The sequence below is a fragment of the Mya arenaria genome, chromosome 13 (assembly GCF_026914265.1).
Source record: "Mya arenaria isolate MELC-2E11 chromosome 13, ASM2691426v1".
NCBI classification, from domain to species: Eukaryota; Metazoa; Mollusca; class Bivalvia; order Myida; family Myidae; genus Mya; species Mya arenaria.
Genome location: NC_069134.1, coordinates 24,647,649 through 24,665,599, shown reverse-complemented (window position 1 = coordinate 24,665,599; position 17,951 = coordinate 24,647,649). Strand labels below are relative to the sequence as shown.

General features: G+C 39.4%; 1 protein-coding gene across 1 annotated transcript; it reads right to left on the bottom strand.

Annotated features, from left to right (window-relative positions):
- Nucleotides 1-455: 455 nt before the first annotated feature.
- LOC128212834 (uncharacterized) lies at nt 456-15,829 on the bottom strand. Its single transcript, XM_052918177.1, has 11 exons — nt 15,782-15,829; nt 14,906-14,938; nt 12,536-12,605; nt 11,601-11,839; nt 11,331-11,351; nt 5,682-5,824; nt 5,283-5,455; nt 4,603-4,693; nt 3,825-4,032; nt 3,415-3,559; nt 456-956 (listed from the first exon to the last, which is right to left on the bottom strand). The coding sequence occupies exons 2-11, from the start codon at nt 14,930-14,932 to the stop codon at nt 760-762; spliced, it is 1,314 nt and encodes a 437-aa protein (XP_052774137.1). The 5' UTR covers nt 14,933-14,938; nt 15,782-15,829; the 3' UTR covers nt 456-759.
- Nucleotides 15,830-17,951: the final 2,122 nt, after the last annotated feature.

The following is a 17,951-nucleotide window of genomic DNA, read 5'->3' as shown; positions in this document are numbered from 1 at the left end:
GCGCATAATAACTGAGCCCCCATGATCTCACTTTGAGGTTAAAATGCACACAACATACTTCATAGAAATGCTTTGTGTCACAGCCATGACTTTTTAGACAATATACAATAAGGTATATGTATCTAGTTCAATTGGAGGGTTTGTCACGCATGACATGCGCTTATCTCAAAGGTCAAGGTCACACTTAGAGGTCAATGTCGCACAATATAGATATTTTAGGCATACTTCGTATTGAAGCCATAATGTTGCACATGGTAATAGAAATTCAACCAATCTTAACAATTTATAGAGCACAATTTCAAGCCATTTGTTTAAGATAAGTTGAATTAAAACAATCAAACTTTGAATCACCACATGGCTGTCAGACAGGTCCAATGAAGAGTATTTGTCACGTTTTAGCGATAGCTCTTGTTCTGAGAAAGGCATGCGCATTAAGAATAAAACAAAAGTTTATTGGAAGAAAAATTGTATTTCATGTTTATGCACGGTATAAGAACAATAAGACCGTAATTATGCATTTGATATACATTGTTTGTTGTTGGGGTGGTGTTGTAAACTGAACCAGTAACCCTTTAATGCAAGAATAATCTAGAAGTATATTTGGTAAACTCTGTTTTGTAAATTGCCTACTGTCGTTTTTTCATAGTATGTACCTCTCAGTTTAACCGGAATATTTGAGTTTATTTGTTGATATATATATATATGTAGATATATTAAAACTCAAGTAAGATAAAAAGCGTGTTATAATAATTGTGTCAGTTAAAACTTGGGTGTCTTCATGTGGTCGTACGCAAGGTTCCGGGGGAGGTTCTGTCGGGAGCTGATGTCGGAGGCCGCCTCCCAGCGCTCATGAGATCCTCGCCGATAGCAGCACAGGAAAAGTACGATCCCCAATGCAGCGAAGAGAACCAGGCCCGCAACGCTGGCGGACACTGCGATCACCAACGTGTCTAAGCCTGTAGGGAGGAGATGAGGAATAAGAAACTTATTTATATGGCGTGGGAAGAAAGAAGCTATCGTTTCCGGGGTATCACCATCGGGAACAGTTAAGCACGCCCCCCCCAAAAAAACAGCGAGGGGCGGCTTGCCTGCAACTGTTGCAGGAACCGCGGTAATCTATGTCTGAGACTGTGGGAGAAATACAATATTTTATTGTTTCTGGCTCTTCGGAAGCCGCCATCACAGAACCTCCGCTCAATCCATCCAGAAGCAGCACAAGTGGAGCAGTGGTTCTGTCTGTGAGAAAAATCCGGGAGGTTAAGAGAAAACATGTATACATATTTAACAGTTTCACATGGGAAACGGTATTGATATATCGTCATTAAAAGAACCAATCCAGACTGACGATAACTATCTGAACACTTGATCTTAGCCAAGTGGTTGCTACGACGTATGTCACACATTTGTATGCTACCACTATAATGTATGCAAATACAGTCAAAACTCACTATGTTGAAGTCGTTAGGACCGTAGGAAACACTTCGAGATAACGAATATTCGATATAAAAGAAATACAAAACATGTCTAACGTGGACTTGACCAAACATATTCGAAAAAAGCTCGACATAAGCAGAACATCGAGATAACAAAGTTCGACATAGCGAGTTTCCACAGTATCCAGCTGTTTAGAGATTGGCGGCTCTCTGGCAGTGGTGTAGTTATTATACATGTACCTGTCTCCGGTGTGTGTGTGTGTGGGGGGGACTGGCGGCGCTATACAAGTGGTGTCGTTATTATACACGTACCTGTCTCGGCGGTGAGGAGACTGGCGGCTCTCTGGCAGTGGTGTAGTTATTATACACGTACCTGTCTCCGGGTGTGGGGGAGACTGGGGGCTCTGTGGCAGTGGTGTCATTATTATACACGTACCTGTCTCCGGGTGTGGGGAGACTGGCGGCTCTATGTCAGTGGTGTCGTTATTATACACGTACCTGTCTCCTGGTGTGGGGAGACTGGCGGCTCTGTGGCAGTGGTGTCGTTATCATACACGTACCTGTCTCCGGGTGTGAGGAGACTGGCGGCTCTGTGGCAGTGGTGTCGTTATTATACACGTACCTGTCTCCGGGTGTGGGGAGACTGGCGGCTCTGTGGCAGTGGTGTCGTTATTATACACGTACCTGTCTCCGGGTGTGGGGTGACTGGCGGCTCTATGCCAGTGGGATCGTTATTATACACGTACCTGTCTCCTGGTGTGGGGAGACTGGCGGCTCTGTGCCAGTGGTGTCGTTATTATACACGTACCTGTCTCCGGGTGTGGGGAGACTGGCGGCTCTGTGGCAGTGGTGTCGTTATTATACACGTACCTGTCTCCGGGTGTGGGAAGACTGGCGGCTCTGTGGCAGTGGTGTCGTTATTATACACGTACCTGTCTCCGGGTGTGGGAAGACTGGCGGCTCTATGCCAGTGGTGTAGTTATTATACACGTACCTGTCTCCGGGTGTGGGGAGACTGGCGGCTCTATGCCAGTGGGATCGTTATTATACACGTACGTGGCTCCGGGTGTGGGGAGACTGGCGGCTCTATGTCAGTGGGATCGTTATTATACACGTATCTGTCTCCGGGTGTGGGGAGACTGGCGGCTCTATGTCAGTGGTGTCGTTATTATACACGTACCTGTCTCCGGGTGTGGGGAGACTGGCGGCTCTATGCCAGTGGTGTCGTTATTATACACGTACCTGTCTCCGGGTGTGGGGAGACTGGCGGCTCTATGTCAGTGGGATCGTTATTATACACGTACCTGTCTCCAGGTGTGGGGAGACTGGCGGCTCTATGCCAGTGGGATCGTTATTATACACGTACCTGTCTCCGGGTGTGGGGAGACTTGCGGCCGCCCTATGCCAGTGGGATCGTTATTATACACGTACCTGTCTCCGGGTGTGGGGAGACTGGCGGCCCTATGCCCGTGGGATCGTTATTATACACTTACCTGTCTCCGGGTGTAGGGAGACTGGCGGCTCTGTGGCAGTGGTGTCGTTATTATACACGTACCTGTCTCCGGGTGTGGGGAGACTGGCGGCTCTGTGGCAGTGGTGTCGTTATTATACACGTACCTGTCTCCTGGTGTGGGGAGACTGGCGGCTCTATGCCAGTGGGATCGTTATTATACACGTACCTGTCTCCGGGTGTAGGGAGACTGGCGGCTCTATGCCAGTGGTGTCGTTATTATACACGTACCTGTCTCCTGGTGTGGGGAGACTGGCGGCTCTATGCCAGTGGTGTCGTTATTATACACGTACCTGTCTCCGGGTGTAGGGAGACTGGCGGCCCTATGCCAGTGGGATCATTATTATACACGTACCTGTCTCTGGGTGTAGGGAAATTCTGGCGGCTCTATGTCAGTGATATCGTTATTATTTATGTACCTGTCTCCGGGTGTGGGGAGACTGGTAGCTATATGGTTTTTTTTTAACGTACTTTTTTGTGGCTGTGGAGAGACTGGCGGCTCTACCGTAGCGGTGTCGTTACTGTACACTTGAATGACCGTGAATAATTGATCATACTGCTCGCCGAACGTTTGTCGCCGCCGCCGTCTTCCGTTTTGTCGGTTGTAGGCGCAGAACTGAAATAATTATTCAGAATAAAATCGAATGGATCATTGTTGGGGGTTAGTTGTTTTTAAAAACTCACCAGTTCCTTTGCATTAATTGTATATTTAAATGTAGTTTATGAACATAATTTAGCATGTTTTAACTGTCGTGCAGTTTTTAGTGTTCCTTGGCTTTAATTATTATTGTCGTACGATCATTTAGAACTCCCTTCCCCATATCCATTGCCCAACCTCTACGCCCCGGTCCCTCTCCCGACATGGTTTGCATTGTTCTTACATCTATACATTTCGGATCGAAGAGGGTGTGACAGTATCCCACATAGCAAGAAAGTCGGTAAAAGTGGTTTGGTGGGTCATCATTCGTCAGTACGAAGGGATTTGTCTTTGTAGAGAACCACCGAAAGTTGGGTGTCACTGAGGCTAGGAAGTCGCTTTCTGAGTGCCCGAAGCCGCCAACCAAGTCGGAGAACACGTTGTTAGCACAGCTGTAGAAAAATGTGGAGATGTATAGGGTTTTTACTAGATAGTTTCAATATGGTGGTGCTTAATTGAGCCTTAATTAATTAAACACCATTCGACATTCATGGTCCATTCTCGGCTTTGGTGTGTTTGGTGTTTACATTTAGTAATGGACACAAATACATGTATAATCCTTTTAAAACACCTCTATGGTGGCGTATAACCATACCATTACCCACATTGCTGATTACAAAACCTGCTGGCAACAATGATGGCTTTGTTTTAACGTATGCTTTATTCACTTAAATCAAAGACATTAAAATTCATTCAAAGCCACAGTTACGACGATATGCTACTGGCGATAGTGTTCTCCTCTTTTGTCTTTTTAATTTTATTTATGTATAGGACTGATTTCATTTCGTACCATTTTGCTTATACACGTCCTCAGGAAACAACAACAGCAACTTGCATTTCACAGACGTAGCTTGTGGGACTATTGAATGTCATAGGTTCTTTCCAGGTCGTTTACATTAACAACTTTTACATGAAGCCGCAACATGATAAAATACTGTAAGACATTAAATATGTTCACATACCCGTCAGCATCTATGAACTGAACAGAGGCCTGGTTATAAGACCACGTATACGAGCAGCTGAACACGTACGATCCAGCGACGTCAAAATTGTCTGCGAACAAAAACGACCAGATTATGCACCAGTCATTGTAACCATGGCCCCCCAGGTCCGGAGAATAGCGGGGACCATTTCGGTCCAGCCAACCCCGGCTAAAATCCCCACCCTGCGGGAACGAACTGATGGTAAAATCCCCGAAAAAATGGCCCCGCACCCCAGGGACCCTAGGTAAGGCTCATTCCTCGCTATATTTAAAGCGAAGACAAAACCATCGCATTCACCCGGCACTGCGGGGCCATCTGGAAGGTAAAAACATGGCCCATTTCCACGGCTATCCCCGGTATACCCCCGGACCTGGGGGGGGGCGTGGTTACAATTGACTGGTGCATAAGATGAACAATGTCTAATATAAAACCTATTTATTTAGAAGATATTTTTTGTTCTTTTCTCAGACTAAGCATTTTTATCTTCTGTATTATTTCCTATGTACAATGTTTTTACAAATATTTTAAGTTTACCGAATAAAAGTGCAAACGTACATGCATTTATTTAACGGTAGTTGTTATTTTTTTGAAAACAAAATGGCAAACTATTTAGATTTTTAAGATGCTTTTTGAAAGTACTTAAATACCCTGACACGTACCTAACCGGAAACCCACGTCCTTCACCTTGGTCTGAGCACGTAAGATGACCTGGTCGCCGACGCCCACCTCCGATACTTGCTGCGAGAAGGCGGTCGAGCCCTGCCGGCGTGCAAGGACCGCCAACAGACTCTCCGGCCTCTGCCGTACGGAGTCAGTCCCTTGGTCGTCCTCACTGAAACATGGGGTTAATCGGGTAACAAGAACATGTGATGGACAGACTGAAATAATAATACATCAAAACGCCATACCGACAGGTGTACTGTATGCCCGCTGTATAATGTTTATGTGCATGATTTTTACGATCGGGTGTTCAGAAAGACCAAAAACACTTCATGACACAAAGCCTCAAAACAATCGAATGCTCCCATTTAATTAAATTACACCTTTTGGAAACTCACAAGACAGAGATCACTCCACCGGCGGGGACCAAGTTCCCTCCATGAGATTGCGGGAACCTGCAGATGACGTTATAAATAATGTCCATATCTGTCCTGGTATTAATGATATTCTCGCGGGGAAGCACGGACCATATCGCCCCGTTCTGTAAGTGCAGTCCATATGAATTTAAAGATAGAAATTATGACTGAAATAGATGCGAAATAATTGATATCAATTGATAAAATATACTTTTTCTATCTTATTTGACAATGAGTGATTTACAGGCTGGCAATAATTGTTTTACAGGCTGACAATGATTTATTTACAGACTAACAATGATTGATTTACAGAGTGACAATGATTGATTTACAGGCTGACAATGATTGATTTACAGACTGACAATGATTGATTTACAAAGTGACAATGATTGTTTTACAGACTGACAATGATTGATTTACAGAGTGACAATGATTGTTTAACCGACTGACAATGATTGATTTACAGACTGACAATGATTGATTTACAGACTGATATTGATTGTTTTATAGACTGACAATGATTGATTTACAGACTGACAATGATTGATTTACAGGCTGACAATGATTGATTTACAGGCTGACAATGATTGTTTTACAGACTGACAATGATTGTTTTACCGACTGACAATGCTTGATTTACAGACTGATTGTGATTGGTTTACAGGCTGACAATGATTGATTGGTTTACAGGCTGACAATGATTGATTGCTTTACAGACTGACGATAATTGGTTTTCAGACTGACGATGATTAATTTACAGACTGCCAATGATGAATTTACAGGCTGACAATGATTGGTTTACAGGCTGACAATGATGAATTTACAAGCTGACAATGATGAATTTACAAGCTGACAATGATGAATTTACAAGTTGACAATGATTAGTTTACAGACTGACAATGATTTATTTTCAGGCTGGCAATAATTGTTTTACAGACTGACAATGATTGATTTACAGACTGACAATGATTGATTTACAGACTGACAATGCTTGATTTACAGACTGACAATGATTGATTTACAGTCTGACAATGATTGTTTTACAGGCTGACAATGATTGTTTTACAGACTGACAATGATTGATTTACAGAGTGACAATGATTGATTTACAGACTGATAATGATTGTTTTACAGACTGACAATGATTGATTTACAGACTGACAATGATTGATTTACAGGCTGACAATGATTGTTTTACAGGCTGACAATGATTGATTTACAGACTGGCAATGATTGATTTACAGACTGACAATGATTGTTTTACAGGCTGACAGTGATTGATTTACAGACTGACAATGATTGTTTTACAGGCTGACAATGATTGATTTACAGGCTGACAATGATTGTTTTACAGACTGACAATGATTGATTTACAGGCTGACAATGATTGTTTTACAGACTGACAATGATTGATTTACAGACTGACAATGATTGATTTACAGGCTGACAATGATTGATTTACAGACTGACAATGATTGATTTACAGGCTGACAATGATTGATTTACAGACTGACAATGATTGTTTTACAGGCTGACAATGATTGATTTACAGGCTGACAATGATTGTTTTACAGGCTGACAATGATTGATTTACAGGCTGACAATGATTGTTTTACAGACTGACAATGATTGATTTACAGGCTGACAATGATTGATTTACAGACTGACAATGCTTGATTTACAGACTGACAATGATTGATTTACAGGCTGACAATGATTGATTTACAGACTGACAATGATTGATTTACAGGCTGACAATGATTGATTTACAGGCTGAAAATGATTGATTTACAGACTGACAATGATTGATTTACAGGCTGACAATGATTGATTTACAGGCTGACAATGATTGGTTTACAGACTGACAATGATTGATTTACAGGCTGACAATGATTGATTTACAGGCTGACAATGATTGATTTACAGGCTGACAATGATTGTTTTACAGGCTGACAATGATTGATTTACAGGCTGACAATGATTGGTTTACAGACTGACAATGATTGTTTTACAGAGTGACAATGATTGATTTACAGGCTGACAATGATTGATTTACAGGCTGACAATGATTGGTTTACAGACTGACAATGATTGATTTACAGGCTGACAATGATTGATTTACAGGCTGACAATGATTGTTTTACAGGCTGACAATGATTGGTTTACAGGCTGACAATGATTGTTTTACAGGCTGACAATGATTGATTTACAAGCTGATAATGCTTGTTTTACAGACTGACAATGATTGTTTTACAGACTGACAATGATTGATTTACAGGCTGACAATGATTGATTTACAGGCTGACAATGATTGATTTACAGGCTGACAATGATTGGTTTACAGACTGACAATGATTGATTTATAGGCTGACAATGATTGATTTACAGACTGACAATGATTGTTTTACAGACTGACAATGATTGATTTACAGTCTGACAATGATTGATTTACAAGCTGATAATGCTTGTTTTACAGACTGACAATGATTGTTTTACAGACTGACAATGATTGATTTACAGGCTGACAATGATTGATTTACAGGCTGACAATGATTGATTTACAGTCTGACAATGATTGGTTTACAGACTGACAATGATTGATTTACAGGCTGACAACGATTGATTTACAGACTGACAATGCTTGATTTACAGACTGATAATGATTGATTTACAGTCTGACAATGATTGATTTACAGGCTGACAATGATTGTTTTACAGGCTGACAATGATTGATTTACAGGCTGACAATGATTGTTTTACAGGCTGACAATGATTGATTTACAGGCTGACAATGATTGGTTTACAGACTGACAATGATTGGTTTACAGAGTGACAATGATTGATTTACAAGCTGACAATGATTGTTTTACAGGCTGACAATGATTGATTTACAGGCTGACAATGATTGGTTTACAGACTGACAATGATTGGTTTACAGACTGACAATGATTGATTTACAGGCTGACAATGATTGTTTTACAGGCTGACAATGATTGATTTACAGGCTGACAATGATTGGTTTACAGACTGACAATGATTGGTTTACAGAGTGACAATGATTGATTTACAGGCTGACAATGATTGTTTTACAGGCTGACAATGATTGATTTACAGGCTGACAATGATTGGTTTACAGGCTGACAATGATTGTTTTACAGGCTGACAATGATTGATTTACAAGCTGATAATGCTTGTTTTACAGACTGACAATGATTGATTTACAGAGTGACAATGCTTGATTTACAGACTGATAATGATTGATTTACAGTCTGACAATGATTGATTTACAGGCTGACAATGATTGTTTTACAGGCTGACAATGATTGATTTACAGGCTGACAATGATTGTTTTACAGGCTGACAATGATTGGTTTACAGACTGACAATGATTGTTTTACAGGCTGACAATGATTGGTTTACAGGCTGACAATGATTGGTTTACAGGCTGACAATGATTGTTTTACAGGCTGACAATGATTGATTTACAGGCTGACAATGCTTGTTTTACAGACTGACAATGATTGATTTACAGGCTGACAATGATTGTTTTACAGGCTGACAATGATTGATTTACAGGCTGACAATGATTGATTTACAGGCTGACAATGATTGATTTACAGACTGACAATGATTGGTTTACAGACTGACAATGATTGATTTACAGACTGACAATGATTGATTTACAGACTGACAATGCTTGATTTACAGACTGACAATGATTGATTTACAGGCTGACAATGATTGATTTACAGGCTGACAATGATTGTTTTACAGGCTGACAATGATTGATTTACAGGCTGACAATGATTGGTTTACAGACTGACAATGATTGATTTACAGGCTGACAATGATTGTTTTACAGGCTGACAATGATTGATTTACAGACTGACAATGATTGGTTTACAGACTGACAATGATTGTTTTACAGGCTGACAATGATTGATTTACAGGCTGACAATGATTGGTTTACAGACTGACAATGATTGATTTACAGGCTGACAATGATTGTTTTACAGGCTGACAATGATTGATTTACAGACTGACAATGATTAATTTACAGACTGACAATGATTGATTTACAGGCTGACATTGATTGATTTACAGGCTGACAATGCTTGATTTACAGACTGATAATGATTGATTTACAGTCTGACAATGATTGATTTACAGACTGACAATGATTGTTTTACAGGCTGACAATGATTGTTTTACAGGCTGACAATGATTGGTTTACAGGCTGACAATGATTGATTTACAGACTGACAATGATTGGTTTACAGACTGACAATGATTGATTTACAGGCTGACAATGATTGGTTTACAGAGTGACAATGATTGATTTACAGGCTGACAATGATTGTTTTACAGGCTGACAATGATTGATTTACAGGCTGACAATGATTGATTTACAGGCTGACAATGATTGGTTTACAGAGTGACAATGATTGATTTACAGGCTGACAATGATTGTTTTACAGGCTGACAATGATTGATTTACAGTCTGACAATGATTGATTTACAGGCTGACAATGATAGTTTTACAGGCTGACAATGATTATTTTACAGACTGCCAATGATTGTTTTACAGGCTGACAATGATTGATTTACAGGCTGACAATGATTGATTTACAGGCTGACAATGATTGATTTACAGGCTGACAATGATTGTTTTACAGACTGACAATGATTGATTTACAGACTGACAATGATTGTTTTACAGAATCACAATGATTGGTTTACAGACTGACAATGATTGATTTACAGACTGACAATGATTGATTTACAGACTGACAATGATTGGTTTACAGACTGACAATGATTGATTTACAGGCTGACAATGATTGTTTTACAGACTGACAATGATTGTTTTACAGAATCACAATGATTGGTTTACAGACTGACAATGATTGATTTACAGGCTGACAATGATTGTTTTACAGACTGACAATGATTGTTTTACAGAATCACAATGATTGGTTTACAGACTGACAATGATTGTTTTACAGGCTGACAATGATTGATTTACAGACTGACAATGATTGATTTACAGGCTGACGATGATTAATTTACAGACTGACAATGATTGTTTTACAGACTGACAATGATTAATTTACAGACTGATAATGCTTGATTTACAGACTGACAATGATTGGTTTACAGACTGACAATGATTGTTTTACAGACTGACAATGATTGATTTACAGGCTGACAATGATTGGTTTACAGACTGACAATGATTGATTTACAGACTGACAATGATTGGTTTACAGACTGACAATGATTGGTTTACAGACTGACAATGATTGATTTACAGACTGACAATGATTGTTTTACAGACTGACAATGATTGATTTACAGAATGACAATGATTGATTTACAGACTGATAATGATTTATTTTCAGGCTGGCGATGATTGATTTACAGGCTGACAATGATTGATTTACAGGCTGACAATGATTGTTTTACAGACTGGCAATGATTGATTTACAGACTGACAACAAATGATTTACAGACTGACAATGATTATTTTACATGCTGACAATGATTTATGCAATGAGGCAGCGATCATGTTCATCTACCTAACCCTAGCTCTGCCCTGTATGTGTGTACGAGTGTTGTTTAATAACTCACCGGAACTCCGTTTTCAACGTTCTGAAAATGAAACATACAACTCTTAATGTTGAAAAGAAGATGCGTCGTTGCACTGGTACACAAAATCAGTTTGGAATATATGAAAAAAGAGTACGATATGTTAAAACGTCACACGTAAACTCAAATGGATCATCACTATTTTCAACGATCAACATAGCTTTTTTCAGTTGAAGATTACTATCTTTAACAGTCTTAATTATGACCACTATAGTAATTTAAATAAAACCGACATGTTACTCCCATACGTACTGTTCGCCCTCCACATTGATTTTCATTTGCGTTAGCGTTACTCAAAGAATATTTTGACTTGATCAAGACGGAACTATCAGGAGCGACGGTTCCTTCATATGCGCATGCAACCACATTGGCGTCGTTGTAGGTTGAGCTGCTCAGAACCTGCAACCTCGATACGGGATCGCCGTTAAACCGGATGGATAACGTCATGGAATAGGAATTGTCACGACTGTCGTACTTACAGTCAGCTAGTACTGAAAGAAAAGCGCCATTTAATCCATGAAAATATGAAGTTTATATTAGAACAATTCTTAAGTGATAATCATTACAAACAATTTGATATACTTGTACTCGTCTATGCACTGAATACCTTATTCAAACTGTTAGGAATCACCAACAGATATAAGTATATTTCTTTGTCGTTTGTACAGTCATTTGTACTTACGGCCTTGGACTTGTTGGATTACAAGTCAATATTGTTTGTTCGATTTATTCATTATATCATTATTGTTTGAATATTGAATTAGTGATTGTATGTAAAAACAATGATTGCAATATTGATTGACATTTGATTTATATAATAATGGATTGACTTTGATTGTTGTCGACTGCCAGGCCATATTCTTCCAAATAATAAACTGTTGTATGGATACAAGTATTGCTGAAATTATTTCCGACATTAATGAGGTAGATGACAGAAAATAAAAACTCACTGCGCAGTATAGATTTGTTTTGATGTTATTGCCTATTGTTCATTCTTTGATATTTAAAGGTAATATTATACTTTTTGTTTTTGTATTAACTGAGTGTTACATATTCTCTCCTGCTCGTTAACGTATATCACTGTAATGCCAAACCTCTCATTACGGAAACCATGCTGTAGTCTTCCTTTGGATGAAGTTCGACGTATTTTATGTCATAGACATTATCAAACAATTATTACTACTCACGGACTTTGTCGACTGTGCGTCCTGAAGGTAGCAGGAGTTGTCCAACGGCAAGAGCAGGCAGGACATACACCTGTGGAAATGACAAGCAGTTAAACGAGTTCCCCACTTAGATAGATGAAGAAGATATAAACAACTTTATTACAGGTAAGTTCACGTAGGTATACCCTGTGTAGGTATACCCTGTATTTACGTGTAAGTTCACGTAGGTATACCCTGTATTTACGGGTACGTTCACGTAGGTATACCCTGTGTAGGTATACCCTGTATTTACGTGTAAGTTCACGTAGGTATACCCTGTATTTACGTGTAAGTTCACGTAGGTATACCCTCTATTTACGTGTAAGTTCACGTAGGTATACCCTGTATTAATGGGTACGTTCACGTAGGTATACCCTGTATTTACGTGTAAGTTCACGTAGGTAAACCCTGTATTTACGTGTAAGTCCACGTAGGTATACCCTGTATTTACGTGTAAGTCCACGTAGGTATACCCTGTGTAGGTATACCCTGTATTTACGGGTGCGTTCACGTAGATATACCCTGTATTTACGGGTACGTTCACGTAGGTATACCCTGTATTTACGGGTACGTTCACGTAGGTATACCCTGTATTTACGGGTAAGTTCACGTAGGTATACCCTGTATTTAGGGGTACGTTCACGTAGATATACCCTGTATTTACGGGTACGTTCACGTAGGTATACCCTGTATTTACGGATACGTTCACGTAGATATACCCTGTATTTACGGGTACGTTCATGTAGGTATACCCTGTATTTACGTGTAAGTTCATGTAGGTATACCCTGTATTTACGGGTACGTTCACGTAGATATAACCTGTATTTACGGGTAAGTTCACGTAGGTATACCCTGTATTTACGGGTACGTTCACGTAGGTATACCCTGTATTTACGGGTACGTTCACGTAGGTATACCCTGTATTTACGGGTACGTTCACGTAGGTATACCCTGTATTTACGGGTACGTTCACGTAGGTATACCCTGTATTTACGGGTACGTTCACTTAGGTATACCCTGTATTTACGGGTACGTTCATGTAGGTATACCCTGTATTTACGTGTAAGTTCATGTAGGTATACCCTGTATTTACGGGTACGTTCACGTAGATATAACCTGTATTTACGGTACGTTCACATAGGTATACACCATATTTACGGGTACGTTCACTTAGGTATACCCTGTATCCGTAGATATACCCTGTATTTACTGGTACGTTCACGTAAGTATACCCTGTATTTACGGGTACGTCTATGTAGGTTAACCCTGTATTTACAGGAACGTTCACGTAGGTCAACCCTGTATTTACGGGTACGTTCACTTAGGTCTACTTTGTATTTACGGGTACGTTCACGTAGATGTACCCTGTATTTACGGGTACGTTCACGTAGATGTACCCTGTATTTACGGGTACGTTCACATAGATGTACCCTGTATTTACGGGTACGTTCACGTAGATATAACCTGTATTTACGTGTACGTTCACGTAGATATACCCTGTATTTACGAGTACGTTCACGTCGATTTACCCTGTCTTTACGGGTACGTTCACATAGGTATACCCTGTATTTACGGGTATGTTCACCTAGGTATACCCTGTAATTAGGGATGCTTTCACGTTGGTATACAATGTACTTGCGGATGCGTTCACGTAGATGTACCCTGTATTTACGGGTACGTTCACATAGATGTACCCTGTATTTACGGGTACGTTCATGTAGGTATACCCTGTATTTACGGGTACGTTCACGTAGATATACCCTGTATTTACGGGTACGTTCACGTAGGTATACCCTGTATTTACGGGTACGTTCACGTAGGTATACCCTGTATTTACGGGTACGTTCACGTAGATATACCCTTTATTTACGGGTACGTTCATGTAGAATCACTCTGCTTACGTTAGAAAACAATGGTAACTAAATGAACAAACAATGTCAATGAGCCATTCGTAATAAGAGTAACACTGATAAACTCCCTCCTGTGGGCAAAGCTTTACTTAGGAGCTATTTGCAAAACAACTCATCTTCATATGAGACATACATTGGAATTTGAGTATTTGAACATATTTTCACAATTTAATACGTCTGTTTTGTTTTTTTTGGAAAATGTAGGGTTTGTCATAGCCCTGGTGTCCTTCGCGTTAGCCCGTTGGTCATAACTTGAAAATGTTACAAATTTTTACATTAAACTGAGCCCACATGTGAGTATGACCATACATGCATGTGGAACAATTCACATAACTCTCGATGAATACTTGTCAAGTTATGTCCCTTTTTTGACAAAGTCAAACGGACGAGCGTTGGTATCCGCATGTTGAGATCTTGTTAATTTAAGTAAAAGTATACGTACCACTAGATATAAACTTCTTATCTCCATCTTGATCTGAAAACCACAAAAAAGTATTGTATACTTGCATTACATGTACAATAGGGCAGTGGTCGAGCGTTCGCTTCGGGTGGGGAATGTCGCGGGTTAAAACCACGGCCATGTCAAACATACGGTACCAGTAGCAGTTAAAATGCTATTACTGGGTAAATGGTGTACTAAGTACTGGTTAAACACAGGAACGTTGCATCGGAACTTTACATCGAGCACGTTAAAGAACCAATTAAGATATATCTTCGTTAAAAGCTAAGGCATCGCACCCGGATTTATTGTATCCAAGTCAAGCCATCATGCAGTCCATAAGAGCGGATGGACCTTGATAAACACAAATAAACAATACATAAAATATCACACAAACACACATACATAAACAACAAGCTGCATTAACTGCAAATGTCAATGGTACAGGTCTTTATTAGTAAATAGAGCGCGGGTGGCGTAGCACAACGTGCACGTGAACGTGTGCGTGTAGGTGCGTGTAGCTACGTGTAGATGTAAAAAAAATGCAGTTGAGCTTGAGGCGCTTGCTTATGTTCTCTTTTACCTTCTGCTTGTATCACTCGCTTAAATAAATTTAATTCCACAATGATCAGTTTCCCTTTTCCGTTGGTATGACAAAAGTGCGTTCTTTATTTTCCCAAATCACAGTATTTTTCATTTTATTTGTATGTGTGCGCACTGCAAAATGATAAGTTGTTTTTACTTGATAAAAACAAAGACGTAACATGCACCCATGCTGTTTCCGACAAACAGTCTTATTTTATTTATATCACATTTTTTCATTATGATTAGTTTTTACTTCGTCATTTCGATAAATAAAATAAAATAAACATTACATACCAATGTTATTCCATAAGAGCTGGAACACGAAATGATACGGTTGAATGTTCACCCGAAATTTTTCTTACATGTACGTCTTCTCACAAATTACGATGTTAAGTGGACCGTTTGCCTCCTTTCATGGTCTGCGGACCTTTTGGTGTAACCCAAACTTTCTCAAACGTGTGAATTTAATGACAAGATTCAGTGACTGTATCCGATTGATATTTCTGAATTAAGTCTGTACCATGTATATGTCTCATACAGAAAATGTCACCAATATAACTTGATTCCCTTCCATTCAGAGCTTCTCGGCCATTTTTATCGAAAACAACCTCGTATGTATATGGACGGTTTACCATGTCAGAAATCGGTACACTTTAGTCCGCTGCAAGTAGATCGCGTAGTAATTTAATTAAGCAGTTAAACCTAATGATTTAACTCTTGGGAATCTGAATTATGTTTGCAATAGAATACTTCACTGGCAATCAATCAAAACTTAGATCAACAAATACAAGCTTAAACACAACATTTAATTAATGAAATACATGCAATTCAAAATTTCACGAACTACTACTGATGTACCGGCATACATCCGAGGTTGTTTTCGATTAAAATAGCCGATGAGTTCCGAATGATTCCCTTCCCGACGTATGCCCATGTTGCGCCTCTTTTGTGATCGTCAAAATCTCTGCATTAACAAAATTTCGTTCAGTTTGTATTGCATGAACGTTAATCTATATGAATACTTGATAGATCACGGGTACTACCAATCTCTACAAAACTGAGCTGAACTTTTTGTCTTAACCATGCAGATTGGCCAAATTTGATCATGGTTTGCGTCCGTAAAAGGAACTCGCTTATGTTTTGACACCAAAAATAAGAGTTTTGTTTCTGGAAATGCATCTGAACACATATTATACTTAGTTTACTCTTTGATACCGAAATTACAGAATAGACAAAGAAAATCAGATTTTAGTCGGGAGAGAACCCACTCTGGTAAATCAAGAAACAACTAGAAAACAAACCATGAGCGAGTCCCTCTAACAATGTAGGCTAGTAGTTCAGATACAAAACAAACTTGTGAACGCTTTTAGACAACACTTTCTTCTTCAATCTTCATGATGTCTATGTAAATTTTGTATCAGACACGGTTTTCTTTCAATACAAAACTTATTCTATAGGTTCAAAATAATCAGTATCCCCCACCCCAAGTAGTGTGGTTGAAATGCTTAATCTTGAGTTTTATTATCATGTTGGTTTAAAGATGGAACATGATGAATCAAAATAAAAAATGAAAACCACGTGGCTACTCTACATGGTACATTTCAAGTCCTAAATTCACGGAATTCAGTAAAATAAACTTTAAAACGTTTACTTTTTTATAAAATGTACTAAAAAGGTTTTGAAAATAATTTTAACTTCGCCAATATAGAAGTTTAACAATCTTGCTTTCTCTGTCAGTAGAGGATTTGTCAATGGGCTATCTCATTCAGTAGAGGTTTTCGTAACGTTGCTATCTCCATTAGTAGAAGTTTTGTCAATCTTGCTATCTCCGTCAGTAGGAGTTTGGAAATGTTGCTATCTCTGTCAGTAGAGGTTTGGTAATGTTGCTATCTCAGTCAGTAGAGGTTTGGTAATGTTGCTATCTCTGTCAGTAGAGGTTTGGTAATGTTGCTATCTCTGTCAGTAGAGGTTTGGTAATGTTGCTATATCTCTCAGTAGATGTTTGGATATGTTGTTATCTCGGTCAGTAGAGGTTTTGGTAATGTTGCTATCTCTGTCAGTAGAGGTTTGGTAATGTTGCTATCTCGGTCAGTAGAGGTTTTGGTAATGTTGCTATCTCCATTAGTAGAAGTTTTGTCAATCTTGCTATTTCCGTCAGTAGAAGTTTTGGTAATGTTGCTATCTCTGTCAGTAGAGGTTTGGTAATGTTGCTATCTCTGTCAGTAGAGGTTTGGTAATGTTGCTATCTCAGTCAGTAGAGGTTTGGTAGTGTTGCTATCTCTGTCAGTATAGGTTTGGTAATGTTGCTATCTCAGTCAGTAGAGGTTTTGGTAATGTTGCTATCTCTGTCAGTATAGGTTTGGTAATGTTGCTATCTCTGTCAGTAGAGGTTTTGGTAATGTTGCTATCTCAGTCAGTAGAGGTTTTGGTAATGTTGCTATCTCTGTCAGTATAGATTTGGTAA